General features: G+C 45.6%; 1 protein-coding gene across 1 annotated transcript in view; it reads left to right on the top strand.

Moving 5' to 3' along the window:
* The window catches only part of GABBR2 (gamma-aminobutyric acid type B receptor subunit 2), a 465,848-nt gene continuing 449,661 nt past the window's right edge, over nt 3,301-19,487 (top strand). The window contains exon 1 of the mRNA XM_021388070.1: nt 3,301-4,019. Coding sequence (XP_021243745.1) covers nt 3,705-4,019 — 315 coding nt within the window. The 5' untranslated portion in view covers nt 3,301-3,704. The remainder of the gene's footprint in view (nt 4,020-19,487) is intronic.

Consider the following 19,487-nt stretch of genomic DNA (forward strand, 5'->3'; position numbering starts at 1 on the left):
TCATTTGAAAAGAGGCACTACCTGCGTCTGTTAGGTGCAAAGGAGAAATTTCTGAGTGCTGCTGGCAGGAAAGAAGGGGACTTGAGGAGATAACTATGTATACATCTCATTGAAAACTTATATGTGTACTGTATGAAAAGCTTTGATAGGATCTCAAATGTTAAGTCTTTAAAAGTGTCAGAAAAGATGTTCTTTATTAAAGCTGTACAGCCTCGGTGCACCTACATTACAGTGTTGTCTATAATTACTTGATCACAAACTATTTCTTGCATTAGGTTTCTTTTTTTATTTTTTTCCTTTTTACAAAAGATGTTGAAACTCTTTTCCATGCCTTGCTGAGTACAGAGGAAGGATTTAGAGGCTTATTTAGCTTAATCCTCATTGTTCAATATATAGCTTTATTTATTTCCCCACATTAAGTCCCCAGCCTGAAAAATAAAGGTTATTTTCATAGCTTTTCTTAACATGGAACTTGAATGTTTCCGTGTCTCAATGCTTCCCAAGCCTTTATGACTTCATCTTCACACCATAAAGCAAGAGCATCTCTGCTTTCCTGACAGAGAAGACCACGACAAAGGCATTAAAATAAAAATTGCAACCTTATTTAATAGACCAGATCTGAAGTTCAGCTTTGGTTAGCTTAAATCAGCCAGCAATGCTCCAGACCTGTACAATCTGGGCACAAGAGCTGGGACTTACTTCCCATAGAATCATAGAATTGTTTGAGTTGGAAGGGACCCTTAGAAGCCATCTGGTCCAACTCCCCTGCAGTGAACAGGGACACCTACAGCTACATCAGGTTGCTCAGAGCCCCTCCAGCCTGACCTTGAGTGTCTCCAGGGATGGGGCATCCACCACCTCTCTGGGCAACCTGTGCCAGTGCTTGATGGCCACCATTTACAAAACAGAAACGTGAGTACAGGTGAACTGCTACCCAGAGCTCCCACTGGGTGCAGAATGATGCACAGAATTATACGGTCCGTAACTTGGGCTCAAGCTTTCTCACCAAAGAGCTGAGTTCCCTGCAACTAAGGGATTGATTTTGAAATAATATGCAGGAAGCTGATGGCATTCCAGGGACAGTGTGAGTGCACATGTGAGCTTAGTGCAAATGTAGTGGAGTGATAACCAAAGTGATCCAAGGAGCCCTGGTAGCCAGGTCCTGGAGAGAACACTGAATGATGCAGGATGCAAGCAGCGAGGAGTGATTTTACATGAAGCAGCTTTTGATAGACAGGCTTGGTATCTATTGCAGATCTAGCTGAGAATGGTGACACTCACTTAGGAATCAAATGGTGATAAAAAATAATGTTATGCAAAATCAGTGTGCCCTCTGCTCCTGTTGGGATCCTAGGAAGATCCGTTCTTGGTGTAACAGTAATAAATTTTCTGGAAGAAGATAACATACTTTAAGTTTGCAGGTGACAAACTGCAGGGCAGGCCACTTGTGTGAATGGAGAATGCACACTGTGATTTATAGCAAGACAAGATCAGGCATACAGGAGCAAAAAAAGTGGCTCGTGTGTTCTGGCAGAAAGCATTGAAGACATAATGTGGATCGTTCTACAGGGAGGCAGCCTCCCGGGACAGCCTGGCTGCTTTGCCTCCAGGGGTTTGCTATTGCAATGTGCGCACATTAGCGTACTTGTGTGAGGGGAAAATCAGCAGTGCCAGGAGTCCTTAATTTGATGCAGGCATGAGGAGAATCACAGAATCACAGAATGCCTTAGGCTGGGAAGAACCTCAAAGATCATCCAGTTCCACCCCCCTGCCGTGGGCAGGGCTGCCCCCCACCAGCTCAGGCTGCCCAGGGCCCCATCCAACCTGGCCTTGAGCACCTCCAGGGATGGGGCACCCACAGCTTCTCTGGGCAGCCTCACCAAAGGCTGGCAACCTGCAACGAGACAAATTTTTACTGAATCTGATTCACATCTTAGCAAACTCGTTAATGACTGAATTAATTTTGCAAGAGAGGTGATGGCCCCTTCTTTACTGATGTCTTCAGGTCAGCACCGCTGGATGTCACTCCACAGGAAGGGCTGCAAAGAAACAAGAGTTATGGGGTGACAGGTTAAGGGCTTTTGGTCCAAGGTCATATCATTATGATCTTAGAATTTATTAATCTATAAATATTCTTCCCAATTTATGGCACAGATGGCACCGTTGTATATGGGATATATTAGGCTGGCCTTCATAGAATCAAAAAGGTTGGAAAAGACCACTAAGATCACGTAGTCCAACCACCAACCCATGCCCACTGACCACGTCCCTCAGTGCCACATCCACACGGTTCCTGAACACCTCCAGGGATGGTGACTCCACCACCTCCCTGGGCAGCCTGTGCCACTGCCTCACTGCTCTTTCTGAGAAGAAATTCTCCCTAATATCCAACCTGAACCTCCTCTGGTGCAACTTGAGGCCATTCCCTCTCGTCCTATCGCTGTTACAAGGGAGAAGAGGCCGACTCCCACCTGGCCACAACCTCCTTTCAGGTCTTGTAGAGAGCGGTAAGGTCTCCCCTGAGCCTCCTCCTGACTGAACAATCCCAGTTCCCTCAGCCGCCCCTCATCCCGGGTTTGCTGTGCGTGCACATCTGCAAAAAGCGAGGTGCCCCGGGCCGGGTTTGGCAGGGCCGCATCTTCCCCCAGCGGGACGCACACCGGGACGCGCCCGGCTCCACGGGGCTCCTCGCTGCGCAGCGGGGCCGTGCTGGGAGCAGGGCACAGCGCGGTCACAACGCGCTGCCGGGCTGCGGGAATCCTGCGGGGAGAACAAACGATAACCCAGAAATAACCTCCTTTTGCAGAACGCCCCGCTCCTGTGCGCGCGCTGCGGAGTTGCCATGGCCCAGGCTGTGTGTGTGTGTGTGTGTGTGTGTGCGCGCGCTCTTGTGCGTGTGCGGTGGCGGAGGTGCCGAGCCGGCGTGGGCGCGTGTCTGCGTGCTGCGCGGGAGCGGGGGCGGGGGGTGCGCGCTCGCCGCGTGCCTGCACCGGCCCCCGGCCCCGGCCCTGCCCGGCATCGCAGTCGAAGGGCGGCGGGGGCGGCACTGCCCTCCCCGCGAGGGTGCCCCGGCTCCGGGAATGCGGCATTAGGGCGCTGAGCCCCCGGCCCGCACCGCTTCCCTCCCGCTCCCCCACCCCCCCCCCCTTTTTTTTTTTTTTATTCTACCGGAGCATCCTATATATTTTTTATTTTTTTTTTAATTTTTCCTTTTGGAGGAGGAGGAGGAGGGAGGTGTTCTGTGAGGGCTTCTTTTCGTCCCCCCTCCCTCCCCCTCCCGCCCGGGAGGTGCCGTTCCTCCCCGAGCGGAGCGCAGCGGGGAGGCAGAGGCAGGTCCCGCTCCCTGCTCCGCCGCCGGGAGAGGAGGGGAGGAGAGGAGGAGGAAGAAGAGGAGGGTGCAGGGAGCGCGGCAGGGGGGTTATTTATTTATTTATCGCTTCTGGTGGCTGCAGCTGGCAGACCTGGGAAGGAGTAGGCGCCATTGCCAGAAGGATTATTGCCAGGGGAGAGGAGGGGAAGGAGGAGGGGGGAGGAGAGGGGGAGAGAGAGGAGACCCCGAGGCTCCCTTGGAAGCGGGAGGCGTTGCTTTCCCTCCCGCCGCCGGGGGATGCGCCCGGGCTGAGCGGGGCTCGGCTCCCTCCCGCCGCTCCGTCCGCCCCCCCTCCCCAGCTCTCCTCCTCCTCCTCCTCCCCCCATCCAGCAGCATGCATCCCTCTCCGCGGAGCCCGGCCGCCGCCACCTCCAGCCCTGCCATGCTGCTGCTGCTCCTGTGCCTGGGCTGGGTGCCGCCGGGCTGGGGCTGGTCGCGGGGCAGCTCCCGGGGGGCGGCCGGGCTGCCCCCCAACGCCACCACGCCGATCTCCATCATGGGCTTGATGCCGCTCAGCCAGTCCGAGGAGGACCAGAAGAGCAGGATCGGCCGGGGGGTGCTGCCCGCCGTGCAGCTGGCCATGGATCAGATCCGCAACGAGTCCCTGCTCAACCCCTATTTCCTGGACCTGCGCCTCTACGACACGGAGGTAGGGGCCGCCGGGGACGCGCCGCCGCCCAGTCCCGGGGCGCTGCGGGGCCGGGGCGCAAGGGCAGCGCGGACGCGGGGGCTGCGGCGCCGCCGGGAGACGCGCGGGGAGAGGCGGCGGAGGACGCGGAGCCGCTCCGGAGGGGCTCTGCCCGCGGGGCCCGGACGCGCGGCGGCCGCTCGCCGCCTCCAGCAACAGATGCGCGCCGGCCGTTCCGTCTCCATCCGGATGCCTCCCCTTCCTCGCGCAGGACGCAGGCTCCGGGGGGCGGCCCGCAGCGAGCCGGAGGAGCTCCGCGGAAAGAGTTAAATCTGCGGTGCCGCTGCCTGCGGGATGCCCGAGGGCCGCCCGGCCCCGGCGCGGCCCGATGCGGGTCGGGGTGCGGAGGGGCTGCGGGCGGGAGGCGGAGGAGTGGGGAAGTTGGTTCCCAGCTCTTCGACGCGCTCCGTTTGGGTCGCAACTTCGCTAAACGGAGGGAGATGCCGGCTCGATGCGGAGCCCGCCCTCAAGGTGGCAGCCGCCCCGCGTGGATCGCGCCGCGCTCCGTTCCGCGACAGCCCCCGGTGCGGCGCGGGGATGGATGCTGAGAGCCTCCGCTGCGCTGCGGGAGCCCCTCTCCGGCTGGGGAGCGGCGATCCCGGGCTGTGCTGGCTCTCCGTCCACAGCATCGGCCCCGAAATCTCTCCGTGTGGGGCGGCTGCCCTTCACCGACACGCGTTTGTCACGGCGTTGCTTCGGATGCCTCGGGGCGGTAGCGCTGAGGGTGTCGTTTGGGTGCTATTGGGTGCACAAGGCCGGGATGCTGCGCCAGGAGCAGCCCCGAACTGCCGTTTGTCTCCTTAAAAAATGAACCTCTGCAATCAGAATGAAAAGAATTATGGGGATTTTCGGAATGGCATTACCTGTTTCATAAAGTGTGGTCTCGGGGAGAAACAGGATCCCAGTTCTCCCAGTCCCGTGTTCATTACATTATTCCATTTAAATCCACCCCTCGGATGGGATTGATGCAAAATAAACTAGTGCACAGGAAGTGGAGAAGCAGGAACCTTCCTTCTGCGTACACATCCCAATCAATGGGGGGCTGCACCTGATTGCAATCAAAATATTTTGCAGTTGTTCCTACAGATTTTGGGTTCTGAGCAAGGTAGTTAGTGTTAACGTGTACAGAACAGCAAAAATAAAATTACCCGATTGGCTCTGGAATGAGCAGCGGTTCCTTAAAAATTGCATCTGTACTGCTTGGCACTCCAGGGGCGTGAAGGATCGGGCTCATGCTGCCCGCGTGCCGCGTGGCTCTGAATGCTTTTAAGCAATTAATAAATGGATGGTTATGGAATGCTAAATCAGGCAAATGTATGTATTTGGAGAGCAGTCGGGTCATTATTGCATGCTTAATATTGACAAGTAAATAAACGAGTGTTGGTAAGGAGCGCTAGATGGACTGCACCGCAGCGGAGCAGCCTAATGGCTGGAACAGCCTTTAAATATGTAATGGCAGCACAAACTTTTTTGTTGTGCTCAGACATTGCCTTACGCCCTTACAGTAAGCACAAGGGCTGCTCCCTCCTGCTGCCCGCTCGGTGCTCAGCCTGTTCCCAGACTGCTGTTAGATGGATGTGCTCGGAGGGCCTGGATCCTTGTCCTTATGTAACCACAAACCTGCTCCCCTCCAGGACCTCGCGGGTGCTTTGACATTGGCTGCTCTTGGAGAGAGAATGTGGGACCTGGAGTTTTTGAGCAGACCGAGGAATGTTTGTTGTATAGCTGTAGAGCCTGGGAAATGCACAGCAGTGATTTAGGAAGTGCACGGCAGTGATTCAGAAACTCCCTCGTGGAGTTCCAAAATCACCCGCTGCTACGAACCAAGGTTTCTGTTGCCATTTTACGTAACGCTTTAATGAAAAGCTCGCCAAAGAATAGTTGTGAAGGTATTGTGAAGACAAAACAGGTCGGATCTCTTTTTATTATTGAGGTAGCTTGCCAGCAAAGTTGAACTGCATAGTGTTTGCTTGATGTTTCTGTGAAGTGGAGCAGGGGAATGCCCGTACTTACTGACCACCATCGGAATTGCAGTGGGCTTCCCAATTTGGGCTGCCCTCTGTCGCTAACGCTTGAGCACCGGCGTGACATCCCTAGTGCTTATCAACGCAGTTAAGCTGAAGGAATCTCAGAGTTCACTACAGCCCTTAATCCGTTATCTCAAGCAGCTATGATTCTGTGAATAATATCTTCAGTGCAAAATAAGACCACAGGTTACAGCAAGTACACGCAAACATGGAGGCTTCTGACTCGAGTACTGTTGATGGTTAAATGTGTCTGGAGCGTGACCCTGATGCAGTTCAGTGAACCCTGCTTTGCTGGCCCGTGGGCACGTCTTTATTTGCTTGGACATTCCTGTCTGGGTTTGGTGAATAAAGCACAGCTTAGGTGCAGATGTCTGCAGAACTCTGATATAAGTTATAGTGAATTCAGGTAGTCCTGCCCATCTCAGAGAGAGCAGGAGCAAAGCCGAGATGAGACTCTTAGACAAAGTGTTGTAATTAGGTTATTTTAGAAACAAGAGTGATTATCTGTAAGGAGTCTTAGCCAAGCCTATTGAAATTAATGGCAGTAATTCACTGATTCCAGCGGCCCTTGGACCAGGTCCTGGAAGTTAAGGGCGCTTGATAGTTTATGGCTTTGGATCAATACTGTGATACAATATTTCTTCTTTTTCCAGTCCCTGGGACTGTAACTCTAGTTTGCTGAAAATGCAAAGAAATTTCTTGTAGAATAGTGAGCTAGGCTCTCTACATGCTAGATGCAGTTCTCAACGTCATTTAAATCAGGAAAGATGGTATCTACGTAAGCATCCTGGCGCACATCTGTTGGAGGGAAAAAAAGCGGAATCATCCTAAAATAGGGAGCTAAGCATTCTAATAGAGAATGTTATGAATTTCAATAGTATTTAATTTGCATCATGCAAAAACTGACCTCGCTGAAACTAGAGGAAGAGGCACAGTGGGAGAAGACAAGGGCCTTAATGGAAGTTGGATATCTGCCCTTCTGCATCTGGACATCTTCCCTTGAATGTGGAATATATTTTCTGATTTCTTGTAGGATCAGTGCTGTGAGTGTTGCACAGAGAGGCAGAATTTATTTTGAATCTAAACATTTATAGCCAGGAAAGTCATGTCTGCAGGTTAGGATTCTGTCACTTGTTTTTGGAGATCAAAGGGAGACTAGACAATCTGAAAAAAACCTTCCAGAACTAAGTGGGATGTATTATCACAGAGAGAGAAGAAAATTCATACTATGGTGGTGAGATTATTTAATTTCCTCTAGTAACTACAAATAAATTGTAGTAATCCTGATGTAATCTCATCTTTATATAACAACATACTCTAATACCTTTAAAGAGCATAGAAGGGTGGGCTATGACAGACACAGAACTCCACAAAACCTTTTAAGAAAATGCAAACTTCTTGATGTTTAATACATATTTGTCTTCTACTCTATAATTAAGTAGAAAGTGCCTTGCCTAATTTATCTGACAAGTTACAATATAGATATGTTATAAAAAGGCCTTCTCTTTGTTTTCCTCTTTTGCTATGAAAATCTCTGTGTTTTTCAGCAAGACCTTTCTCCTTCAAGGTTTAAGAAAGCTTTATAGGCTGTGCACCAACCTGGGTCACTCCTACCAGCTATTCTATGTTGAAGGAGACCTTCAGCCTCCAAGTAAAGATGTCTTTTGCAGAAAGCCCAGTTGGGACTGCTGTCATCAAAGTTGACTCATGTCTTGTTCCTGCATGCTGGAGTAAGAGTCACACTTATTAAGGACAGGCAACACAGTCTAGGAGCAGGAGAGGCAGTTTGTGGCAGTGGTGCAAAATAAGGAATCCATGAGGAGCATGGAACACAGAATTCAGTGGCTGGTCCTCAGAGGACCGTCAGCTTCTGGTTGCCACCTGAGCACCTCTTCCCTGACAGAATCGAGCAAGAGCATCCCCCTGAGAGGAATGCACACGGTGTGCTGGTTAGGCTGGTTGCCTCAGGAGGCACAGGCTGGAGTCACTCTGACAGCAGCTGGGTTTGTGTGGGGAAGTGTGGTAAATCAGGATTTGGGGTGAGCCTGACACACTCTATGTGTGGGTGATGCACCCTGAGATGAAGCTTGAACTCTGTTGGAAACCTCCAGCACATGTGGGTGGGCCTACCCTCCAACCTCCAGCTCCTTTGCCTACCCTTCTGTCTGCAGCCAGGGCAAGCAGTTCCTCAGCATCCCTGTTGGGAGGGCATGAATGGGGCCCCAGACCCAAGTTGCGCAGTGGTGCTCCAGCTTCCCCCTGGGACTTGGGCCTGCACACAGGTGTATCGGCAGAAGGTCTGTGCTGCTTTGAGATAACAACATAAACACAGTCTGGCTCCCTCACATCATTTGTGAGCGTTCTGATTGCTAAATTTCCAGGAGCTTTATTTTCATTTTTAAGGCAGAACCCGAAACAGGACAGGTGAGGTATCCTGGTCATCTATTGTAAGGGAAGCAGCCAGATGAATACAAAGGAAATTAGGGCTAAAAGTCAGACTGAACCGACAGACTCTTGTATTATCATGAGCTTGTGTCTGGCATATGTTAAAGTTGGTAGGTAAATTATTACCTTTATCACTGAGTGCTTAATGCTTCCTGGTATATGCAAATAGTTTAGACCGATGATATACTTGTGTTGTCACGTTGTGCGGGTGAGGATCACAGGCTACTCTGCTGGCAGCATTCTGCCTGGAATGGATGTATTTGTTAGAGCCATCGATGTTCCCTTTGACTTTCATGCAATATGGCTCCACTTTAGGCATATAACCTCTTTTTGCATTTGAGTTTTGTAAACTTGGAGGGAGTCATCTAAAAGTTAAGCATTTATGTTAATTCCATGCTGGTTTTTCCACTGATGCTAAGATGTAGGTGGGGAGAGGAGAGAAATCATGTATTCACAGCACCCACTCCTCTGGGTGTGGATCTCAGACCTGCAGTATGTATATCCTCTAAATATCTCTGCAGAGGGATTAAAGCCAATGTATCATTTTCTGGCATATGTCTTGCAATTTCATGTATAACTTATCCCATGCATACTGCAAAACATACTGTTATGGAATCTTTTGATTCAAATGCCAAACACACTCTGTCAGCGCAGAAAAGTAATTTTTTGAGTAAATCCAGGAAGGAGTTTCCATTTACATTTGCAGAAAGAGGGGGAAGGCCCTGTCCTCTGAAACGGTTACCAACAGCCGTAAATTACTCAGGTTTGTGGAAAAGATGGAGTGTAATATTCTAGTGATAACTGTGAAGAAAATATTTTGTGATAGGAAAAGGGAGAGGAAGGAGATAGAAGACAGACATTTAATGATGGCATTCACATAAAAAAGTTTTCTGTACAATACATGTATTGTTTTAATTGAATACGTGCAGCTATTTGAGATGACAGCAAATAGCACCGCATCTCACGGCTACAGGTGAGCGTCTCACATGAATTACGTAATGAAGTAATGATGCATTTGTGTCTCAAGCTTTGTTCTCCACTTGAAATTTCATTGTTTTATGGTAAATTTCTTGGCATATGGTGGAATAGCAGTGCATTTGAGGAAGCTGTGGGAAGTGGGAACCAAACAGTTCCTTCATGAAACTCAAATGGAGGCCATTGCCACCACTGGAAAACAGATGCGTTTTCTTAGCAAGGTTTGAACATTGGAATATAGAGTTCTGGCTCAGGTAATGGAGCGGTGGACGTTAAGAAAGTAAAGCCGCCGCAATCCATTGTGGCTCAGCTAACTTTTGGAGCAGCTGTGGCAAGCAGAGAAGCACACTGAGGTCAGTCAGCACTGGTGTGACTCAGTCCTGTGGAGATGAGCGTGGGTACATGGCAGCCCCTTGCTGGAGCTCTGTTTCAAACTGTGAGATTCCAAACTGAGAGGGCACAGATACATTGCTTTTTTTTTTTTTTTTTTTTAAATTTATTTTTGTGCTAGGAATCCTGAAACTAAAACAGTAATAGAGCCTGAAGCCTTTTAGGAGCCAGTCACACTGTTGTCTGATTTGCGGGTCTAGCTGAGCTAGAAATAATATTTTCAGTTCTTTCCTTGTCCCCTAGCTCTGACATTCATATACCAGTTGCTGAGTCCTGAAGCAAACTGGTTCAGCCACAGCATCTTTCTGACTTAAACAAAGTGCCCCTGAGAGTAGCTGAAATGTATCTTCAGTCATATGGTGTTTCCCCTTGCCGTGCTGCTTATGCTCAAGGGACGACAGAGCCTTCTTTGCCAGCCACGGCCGCTTCTCTTTGCGGAGGATTTTGCTGTGGGTAACAGCTGCTGGATTTAGGGCTGGTTTGTGCTGCCTGCTGAGTGGAAACAGCAAACACTGACCGCCAAACACTGTTCTTTCAGATATTTTTTCTTGTGTTGGAATAACCATGTAATTTCATTGCCAAGTCAGTGATTGATGTCCAATTTCCATGTCATTAGCTTTTCATTATCGTAAGACTTTAGTACCGACAGTTTCATCCATAGTATTTTCCAAATAAGTATTTCCAAATGTGAAAATTAAAGCTGAGAGATTAAAGGTAAATATCTACCTCCTCTCTGAAAATAATAGTCTCCAAGATCTTAGAACACAAGGGCTAATTTGGCAGGGCTGTTCAAATTGTCTTACTGAGGCTCCTGAGAGATGAAGGCCCAGATAATGGACTAATTGCCTGAAAGCGAACAGCATGAGTTTGAGGAATAGGATTAGAAAACTTATGTTTCCTGCTAAGGCCATGGTACTTCTCTTAAATAATTAATGTGTTCTAAGATCAGAGGACCGTTAGGATTAACCAGCATCTACAGTATAGGCCATATTTTTCACTTGCGGCTTCTTGCCTGATCCATTCTGAACTAGAGTAAGTGCTTGAGCATGGCCTCCAATCTTGCCTTCAGGATCCCCCAAATCCTGAAATCCTCTGGAAAACTTTTCTCTGTGATTTGAATGGAAACCCTTTGAAGGTGTATTGTTATTTCCAGTTTACACTCTGTTGATGCTGTAACAGCTCTTCCTTGCTTTCATTTTGCTGCAACATCCATTGGAGGAGCTCATCATGTTATCTCAGTTATTTTGAGAATATATATTTTTTTCTTTTGATTAAAGAATCACTACCACTTATCTTTAAAAGAAGATATTTGTTTAATCTTCTGTCTCCTTCCAGTAGCTGTGCATTGTGATTTTGATACTTCTTGCCCAAGGCAGGCCTCAGTTTCTTTCCTGCTCTCCAGAATAACGTGAAGATAGATACACACAACAGGTGTCTAAGTAACCATTTGACATCCAATTCCTCCTGGGAAAAGTAGAAAGAGGCCCCTTTTGGATTATTAATTAACTTCCTTTCCACTATTTACTCCTCCTACTCTCACAGGGAATTTAATGTTTTTCTAGCAGAGAGCACATACCTTTCTTTACAATTTTTATTCTATATGAAGTGACAGCTTTTGACAGATTAACACTGTAATACGGTACATATTATTTTTCAATCATGTAATATTTTTCAAGCATTGTTATTTTCAGAAATTCATTCCTGTGTTACTTAACATCATCATATAGAAATATTTCAGAATACGTGAACAGTATAAAAATGTTAAACGCTGCCTTTCACTCAGAAGTTCTGTAAAGCGCCTTGAGTTTTGCCTTCCCCTCACCTATGCAAATTCCAAGAGCTCTGAGTTTCAGTAATTTATAGGAGACAGATTGAGAGAGTGAGAGCCCCTTTCCTCTTTTTTCTCTTCCACTTTCTCCATTTATAAAAATTGCAAGCAGGATTGGATTCTTTGTTGGTGGTGAGAATTTAGTCTGGAGGTATGTGCTAGTGGCAGGAAGACTTTATGTGATATAGTGGAATAAATTATATATTATTAGCTACTACTACACAGAGAAAGCAATATAGAGATGTTTTACGTTTCAGATCTTCAAACTTAAGTCAGGCTTCCTGCCTCTCATCATCTCTTGCTCTAAAGAATGCTAATGGTATCAGCTACAAACTGTTTTTTTTCTATTTAAAGGTTCAGCTTACGTTCCTGAACTGAACTGAAGCTTTGCTTTCCAAAAGCGCTGAGTGATTTGCAGTGCCCGTCAACATCAGAGGGATGTTCGGCACTTGAGCAAGCCAACTCACCTAAGAAAATGCCATGTGTTTCTATGAGAAAGATTGCTAGAATTGCCACTTGAACAAAGACATTCATAGTTACTTGCTTTAAACTTTCAAATGGCAAGGTGGAATAAAATGTTCGTAGATTTGTATGACTGGCCTGGTTCTGACCCTGCTGGCACAGGGAGGAGTTGCTCCAGTGCCAGCAGAAGCCCTTGGTCTGGTCACAGCAACACAACAGCAATGCATCAGTACCTGTTGTTCTCTTGCTGTAGTAGCTACAAGCCCTAGACACCTATCAGGCCTGTACTGTAAGCTCCACTGGTGATTTCTCCAATAAGGGTTATTTTATTTAAAGTTAACTGAAGGGTAGAAAACATATTTTCCCTGTCCAGTGAGTTCAAAAGTTTGGTATTACTACAAATCATTTTTTCATTCTAGATTCTTATGGAGCAAGTGACAGATTAAGGCGCCTAAATAAGGCATTGAACTAGACAGACTGAGCTGCTTCGTTTTTTCACTATGTTGTTCACTCCTGTGGCTTTCTTCTGGATCTTTTAGTTTGTCATCTTCATCCTCAAAGTGCTACCACTAGAACTTGATGGATCACTGCAGGAATAATCTCACTGATGCAGTATATACTAGTAATATTATCTCTTTTTTTCAAGTCCGCTGTTCACCGTGAAGGAAATGAATCTGATCTGTGTGGTGCATTGCTGGCAAAGGGGGAAAGGAGCTCAGCTGAGATTTTCAGGCTACGTTGAGAGGAGCAAAACACTATGATTTGCAGCACAAACAATTTTCATTTGCCTTCTTCAGGTGAATCTGGCTAGCTACAAGCAAATCTGGTCAGGCCCAGTCGGGCGGTGTGAGTAGATAACCTGGTTGTTCAGGTAATGCTGTGGGAGGTGAATAGTTTTAGCTGAACAGCTGGCTACCTGAAAAGCTGAGATGTGCTAGGGCAGATAATAGTTCTCAATATTGGAGCTACTCTTGGCACAGATGGAAGTTTGGTCTTGAAATAAGAACAGGAATTGCCATCCAAATAAATCATAATGGATTCCATTGTATTACTGAGGTTTCCTAGAATATGCAAGTGCTCTATACTCTAATTACATTGAGTGATTAAGCAGCAAGATCAGAGACACCCGGGACAAGAGGGGTGAATGATAACCTACTTTGAAAAAACTAACATTAGAGGCTGGGATTAGAGTATCTTATAAATGTTAATGGGTGTTTCTCAAGAGAGACGATGTTCTGCGTGGGAGGAATGAGGTGACATACAGCTTGAATATATAGCCACCCTTTAACACAATTAACACAGACTATAGTCAACCTTTTACATGAACTAATAACTCTTAAAGTGATTTATGGTTCAGAAAAATGCTAGAAAGACAGAGGATAATGCAATAAAGAAGACAACACTAACAGATTTCTCCTTTTGCCTTTGAAATACATTGGCTATAGGCAAGACATTTATGCTAGGTTTTTTTTTCCCTCTTAAGTTCTTGGGGACTGTGCTCCTACAAGGTTTCCTCCTACAGTTTCCCTCTCTGAAAATTACTCAGCTTGTCTTTGTAGATGTTGCAATGGAGATGCCAACAATGAGTCATCTAGTCATCTGGTGACCAGTTGTGTCCTAAGGCTTTAAGCTAGCTCTTGCAAAAACTTCGGTGATCCTTACTGTGCTGAAGAACAAGGATCTACCTTCCTTCCTACCTCCAAAACAGTGGAGAAGGCAGGATTTAAAATGAAATGGCCTCATTTTCTGAAACTGAAATCAAATTTCAAAATTATTACTGTTTCAAATAATTGTGGAAATTCAGCTTCAGATTTAACACCTGCATGTGAGGTACAGTTAATTGATGCAGTGGCTCAGCATTTCACAATTGTTACATTTGGTAGCAAGTTCTCAGAGTTTCTCAAGTGAATTTTCCTGAATGTGTGACAAGAGCATAAAAGGTATTTTTTAGGTTTTAAACCTCAGGAAATGTTATTCTAAGACTTAAAATTCTTCCTGTACAATCAACAATATATATGTAAATATGGTTAGTTTTTTCATCAAAAGGAAACATACAGACATGTTTTGTCATGCATTATAGGATTAATTAGAAATGCCAATAATGTAGAAGAAACAATCACATTGTTAGAAAGATTCTCAGGAAGCAAATTTTAAGGAAGCAAATAACACAAGGCTGCAGTAGTCCATTATCTTGTTGGTTCCTTTGCCAGATATGGGTTAAATGCAGCATTGCTGAGGAGACCCAGAAGTAGCACAAGGAGAAAAAAAACACTAGTCTAGATTGAAGCCACTTACATATCTATAGAGTGAGGTGATGCTTCTTAAAATGCATGCCCTTGAAATTTATGTCCATCCACATAGTGCTGAAATTGATTTCATAGCCTCCAGTACACCATTTCACTCATGAATTTAAACCCATTGGCTGGGGCAAGAGGTGTTGAACAAGGTGAGACATGATATTCACATTTTGAGCACCTATGAGGATATTCAAACTATACTTTTTGTTGCCTAAAGATGAGCCAAAGCTATGACTCATGCAGCCCTGTGTTCCCTGCTGAGTTAGTGAAAAGCTTTAGACATAGGAGGAGAGCAGGTCAGAGCTCTTTAGCTGCTAAGGTTGGGCAGTGTGAGTGCTTCCTGCTTCCTTCCCCTCCTTTCTCCTAGTGTAGTCAATATTGAAATAACATTCATAAGGAAGGCTGGTCCAACGACTGTTCACCAACAAAATCCTATTTAAGCCTCTAAGAGAGGTATTAAATGGGATTTAAACAAGATCTTGGCCTACATTGGCCCTCTGCTTAGGGAAGAAATTCATCTTGAGTTTAAAAAAATGTTTAAAAGATATATTTTCAATAATCACATTATGGAATCATAAGAATAAGGAATAGAACATGCCTATTAAGTATTGTGTTAAATTGTTGCTACGTAGAGCTATGCTAATAGAGTGCACTTCTTAGTGTTGTGCCCAGATAATGTCCTAAAGTTCTCAGTTTGGGGGATTCTCCTGATCATTTCTGACCTTGCTGCATTTGGTTTGGACATTGCCTTGTACAGGAAGAAAAGCAGGATTGCCTTTCCCACATGAAGGGCTCAGAATGGTCTTGTAGCTACAGGCAGTGTTGATGAAAACAAGTAAGGGATGTACAGTGGCTATTCCTATTTCACCTTGTGTTTGTGCCTGAAATGGAGAGCAGTAAAAATAATTGGTTGGGCTCTTTTCTTCCCCGCCCAGTTGCACGAGTGAGCTGGCAGAAGAATCGCTGTGGACAGTTAGCAATAAATTGAGCGTATCTTCTGCTTGGGGCTAGTTCCTGAGCCCAAGGCAGACGTTCATTGCTTCTCTAATCAGTATTATTTTGCTCTCTTTACTTTTACTTATCTGTTTATTTCCATGCCCTTATGTCACATAGTTTATAGATTATAATTATAAATTAGAATGATTATAATTAGGCTTCATTGGGAGTTTTTCTCTTGAAGCTTTTTAGTTGTATGTCAGCTTCAATAGAATTTATTGACCTGAAAATGTTTTGGAACACTGTGTTTTGAAAATTTTAAATTTAAAAAAACCTTACTTTGTGCATCAAACTAATACTTTATTTTGAAATGTCAACTATTCAGAAAGTAAATTGCCAGCCTCCAAACATATTATTTCAAATTTGACTTGTATCAAATCAAACTTCTTCCTGTGAGCCCCTCCATTTGTTTTTCTTTCAGATTATTGAGTCATGAAAACCTTTTGAGGTTTTGGGTTTCCATCCCAGCTTGGCACAGGGCATTTCTTTTGAAATCTTGCATTTCCACATGATGGCAAAACAATTTGCTATTCAGCTGTGTGCATAATGAGACCTCCCAGAAAGTTAGAGCTTTTTTCTCCTTGGATAAACAAGCACCTCCTAGGCTAGATGTTCCTCCCCTCCCCATCCATGGGCTTGGCGCTTGCATTCCCACCCCTTGCCTATGCCAGCATCCCAGTAAGTGTGCGGGCTCTCAGTGCTCAGGTGGGATGGGGAGAGGCGGTTGAGCTGAGAGTGCTGGAGGGCAGAGGTGCAGGTTCTTCTGCAGTGCAGTGGTCCGCGATCTGTTCCCTTCTCCATTGGTGAGATTAGGTTTTCCTTCAGCAAAGATTTTCTATGGCAACACTATTTTCTTTGTATTTCTGTGTGCACAGCACACTCTCCATTCCAAGGAATGGAATTACCTGGAAAGCTGCAAATAATATGATGAAAGTACTGAGGTAGTTAAGGCAATGTGTGAAATGCCTGTCCAAAGTTAGGCGACTGTACACTGGAGAGACAGACTGAATTCTGTGCATGCTCAAAACCTGCACTGATTTTAATAGAAGAAAGGGGTTTCTGAAGAAAGCAGAATCCGCACGGGATATATAGCTTTGAGCTAACGCAGCTTTTGCACTAGAGGTACGTAAAACATCAACAATACACAGCACCGTGTACTCTGTTCAGGCTATACGAAGCTGATTGAAAATATGATTTGTGCAAGATGACACAAACCGAAGCAATCTTCCCAGCCAGCTGTGTACAGAATGCTGAAAGCGGTTCAGTGTACAGCCACACCGATCAGCCCATCAAATACCCATTCTCAGAGGGATCATACCAGTTTGTTTATTGATTTGTCACCTATGGATGAGTATTTCTGCTACAGAAATGTTTAAAATGACACATGTTTAAAATTAGATTTGGCAGAGCAATTTGCCTAGAGATTATTCTTGTGAAGTATTGATTCACAGCGCTGCTGTGAGCTGGATTACTGTCCAAATTGGAAAAGCCAGCCGTAGAGAGGTCTTTATCCTTTAATAACAATTAGCTCCTTTCTTAGAGGGCCACAGCTGAGCGAAGCAGAGGAAAGCTGCAGAATGTCAGCCGACCAGAGGGCCTGAGGCCTGCTCCTCTGGGATGCAGAAGGGAAGGAAGGGACTGCGAGGGAAAAGGAAGAAAAAGGGAAAAACGCAGCACGATGGTTCTCTGGAACCAGAAACTGGACGTTCTGATGCTGCTTGTGTTACTGGCAGCCAGGGGCTCCGAAGAGCTGAATCGCACTCGCCTCTCCCTGCTGGGGCTCTTTCCCAGCAGCTGCCTGATTGATGGCAGGAACCTGACAGCGGGCGTCCTGCCTGCCGTGCGCTTGGCCCTGCAGCACTTGCGCAGGCATTCCTGGATGCTGAGGAACTACGAGCTCCAGGTTTCCTTCCACGACACGCAGGTAAATGGGTGCAGGTGTGTAGCTGAGTTCCCTCCTGGCCAGCCTTTCTCTGCTGGAACACAGCACGTGTGGTGGCCTGGAAACATTTGGGCCAAGAGATGGGCGCTGAGCACAGCAGGGAGCTTGCAGGCACTGGGAGCACGGGTAAAGAGGAAGGAACTGCATATCGATGTGACCTGGGACTGCCAGCCTGTTCTTAAGGAGGGCACTGACTTCAGCTTTTGTCTTCCACTCCTGAGGTGTGCGGAGCAGTGCCCTCAGATGCAGGCACACTTGTATGCAGTTGTGCATCTGTGCTCCCTTTACAGTAGCAAAATTGCTTGATAAGTTGTGAAGCAGTGCATCAAAAATATTTGCTTATCTATATCCTTTAAACATGAACTATACTGCTACCATTAAGTTATTAAAATCAGACATTATTGTGCTAATAATGGTTGCACTGCATTTTATAGTGGGAAGAGGGTATTGTATGTCTTCTTTTGAAGCTCTAGAAAACTGTTCAAGGGAGAAATTCTAATGTAATTTTAATTGTGCATTTGGTTCATAAGCACTTATGTGTAATTTTTGAAGTGCTTCAACATATACCAAACACGGTCCCATATGCTATAAAGTTACTCGAAGATAGCTTCCATGTTTAATAATGTAATGCAAATGTATCAACTGTATATACTCATTAAGAAAATTTCTGTTTTGTAAATTGCATTTAATAAAACTGGTGGTTTTATTTATTTGTTTATAAGACCTTATGGGAAATGTAATTATAGATACGCAGTCCTGAAAAATATGTATGTCTTAGTTTCTCATGTGAAAATATGAAGTTGTGCAGTAATATTTCAGCTTAAATAACTGGAAACTGTGGATATAAGAGTAGGTGGGCAGCAGTTAAAACTTACTGGTATTTGCTCATATGCAGTGTTTCTGTTTCAGTGGGACTAGAGGGATGTAGGGGGACGTTTGTTTGTTCATTGTATTGGCTTAGTTTTTAATTCTAGGAGTAACTGCAGAATGTTTTTTCCCCACATAAGTAAATGTTCAATAGATCTGAATCACAGAACTTCAGTTCTGTTGCACTGGTTTCTACAATTCGAATTGAAATATCCAAGAAATCCGTGATAATATTTTTTTTTAATCAGTCCCTGGAAAAAGACGTGTCGTGATGGCTTGTGAGAGTTTAACAAATTGTGGAACTTTAAGATTTCTGATTTTTCTTCCTGGATCTGAGAGCAGAGCATGGGGTTGAGAGTTGTAAGTACTGATTACTGACAAGCTGCACAGGTCCTTGGATTTAATCAACTTTCAGGGCCAGTATGACTGCAAGACAGCTGATTCCATTTATTAATGCTTTGAGCCCAGATCTGCCATAAGAGACCTTATACAACCTTTTCATTAACTTTCTTTTAAGTAGAAAACACAGGTGCTTGGCTCTTTGGATGGATAATTGACTTTTTTTGTCATAGTTAACTAGGAAGAGAAAAAAACTAGAATTAAAAACTATTCGTGTTTTGTTGAAAAATAAAGAGATTGCATCATCCAAGACGTAGTGTTGCAGAAGGCTTGAAGAGCACTATCACTTCTTCCATGAGTAGCGGGGAGCCAGGCTGCACTCCTTCCTGTGGCTCAGGGGCTTTGAATCCACCTTTTCTGCTTTCCATGAGAGAGCACTGCCCTACTGCACAGTAGGGTGTCTGGGGGAGAGTTCTCAGTCTTTTGTTTTCCTACTGTTTTAATTTCAGCTAATTAGGCCTTTCACTACTCCAGCATGTGAATGGTAACTATGAGGCAAAAGAAGGAATCTTGCAAGAACTATCTGAATTCTTTGTGTGAAGTGAAGCTATTTCAGCAGGAGCCTTTGAGAAAACTTCTTCAGCAGAGCACTTCATAGCGTGGTGGCTGAGAACTGAATGCATTCATTGACTGATTTCTTTTAGCTCCTGTAATTTAACATGCACTTCCAATTACAGTGTTGTCAATACCTTGTAAGTGGAAATCCCTTGAACACTCATGATGAAGCATTTCCACGTTAAAAAAAAAAATCTTACACACTCACTGGGATGCATTTCCACCTCTAACAGAACCAGGGCTGAA

The sequence above is a fragment of the Numida meleagris genome, chromosome 2, assembly GCF_002078875.1.
Source record: "Numida meleagris isolate 19003 breed g44 Domestic line chromosome 2, NumMel1.0, whole genome shotgun sequence".
Lineage (NCBI taxonomy): Eukaryota > Metazoa > Chordata > Aves > Galliformes > Numididae > Numida > Numida meleagris.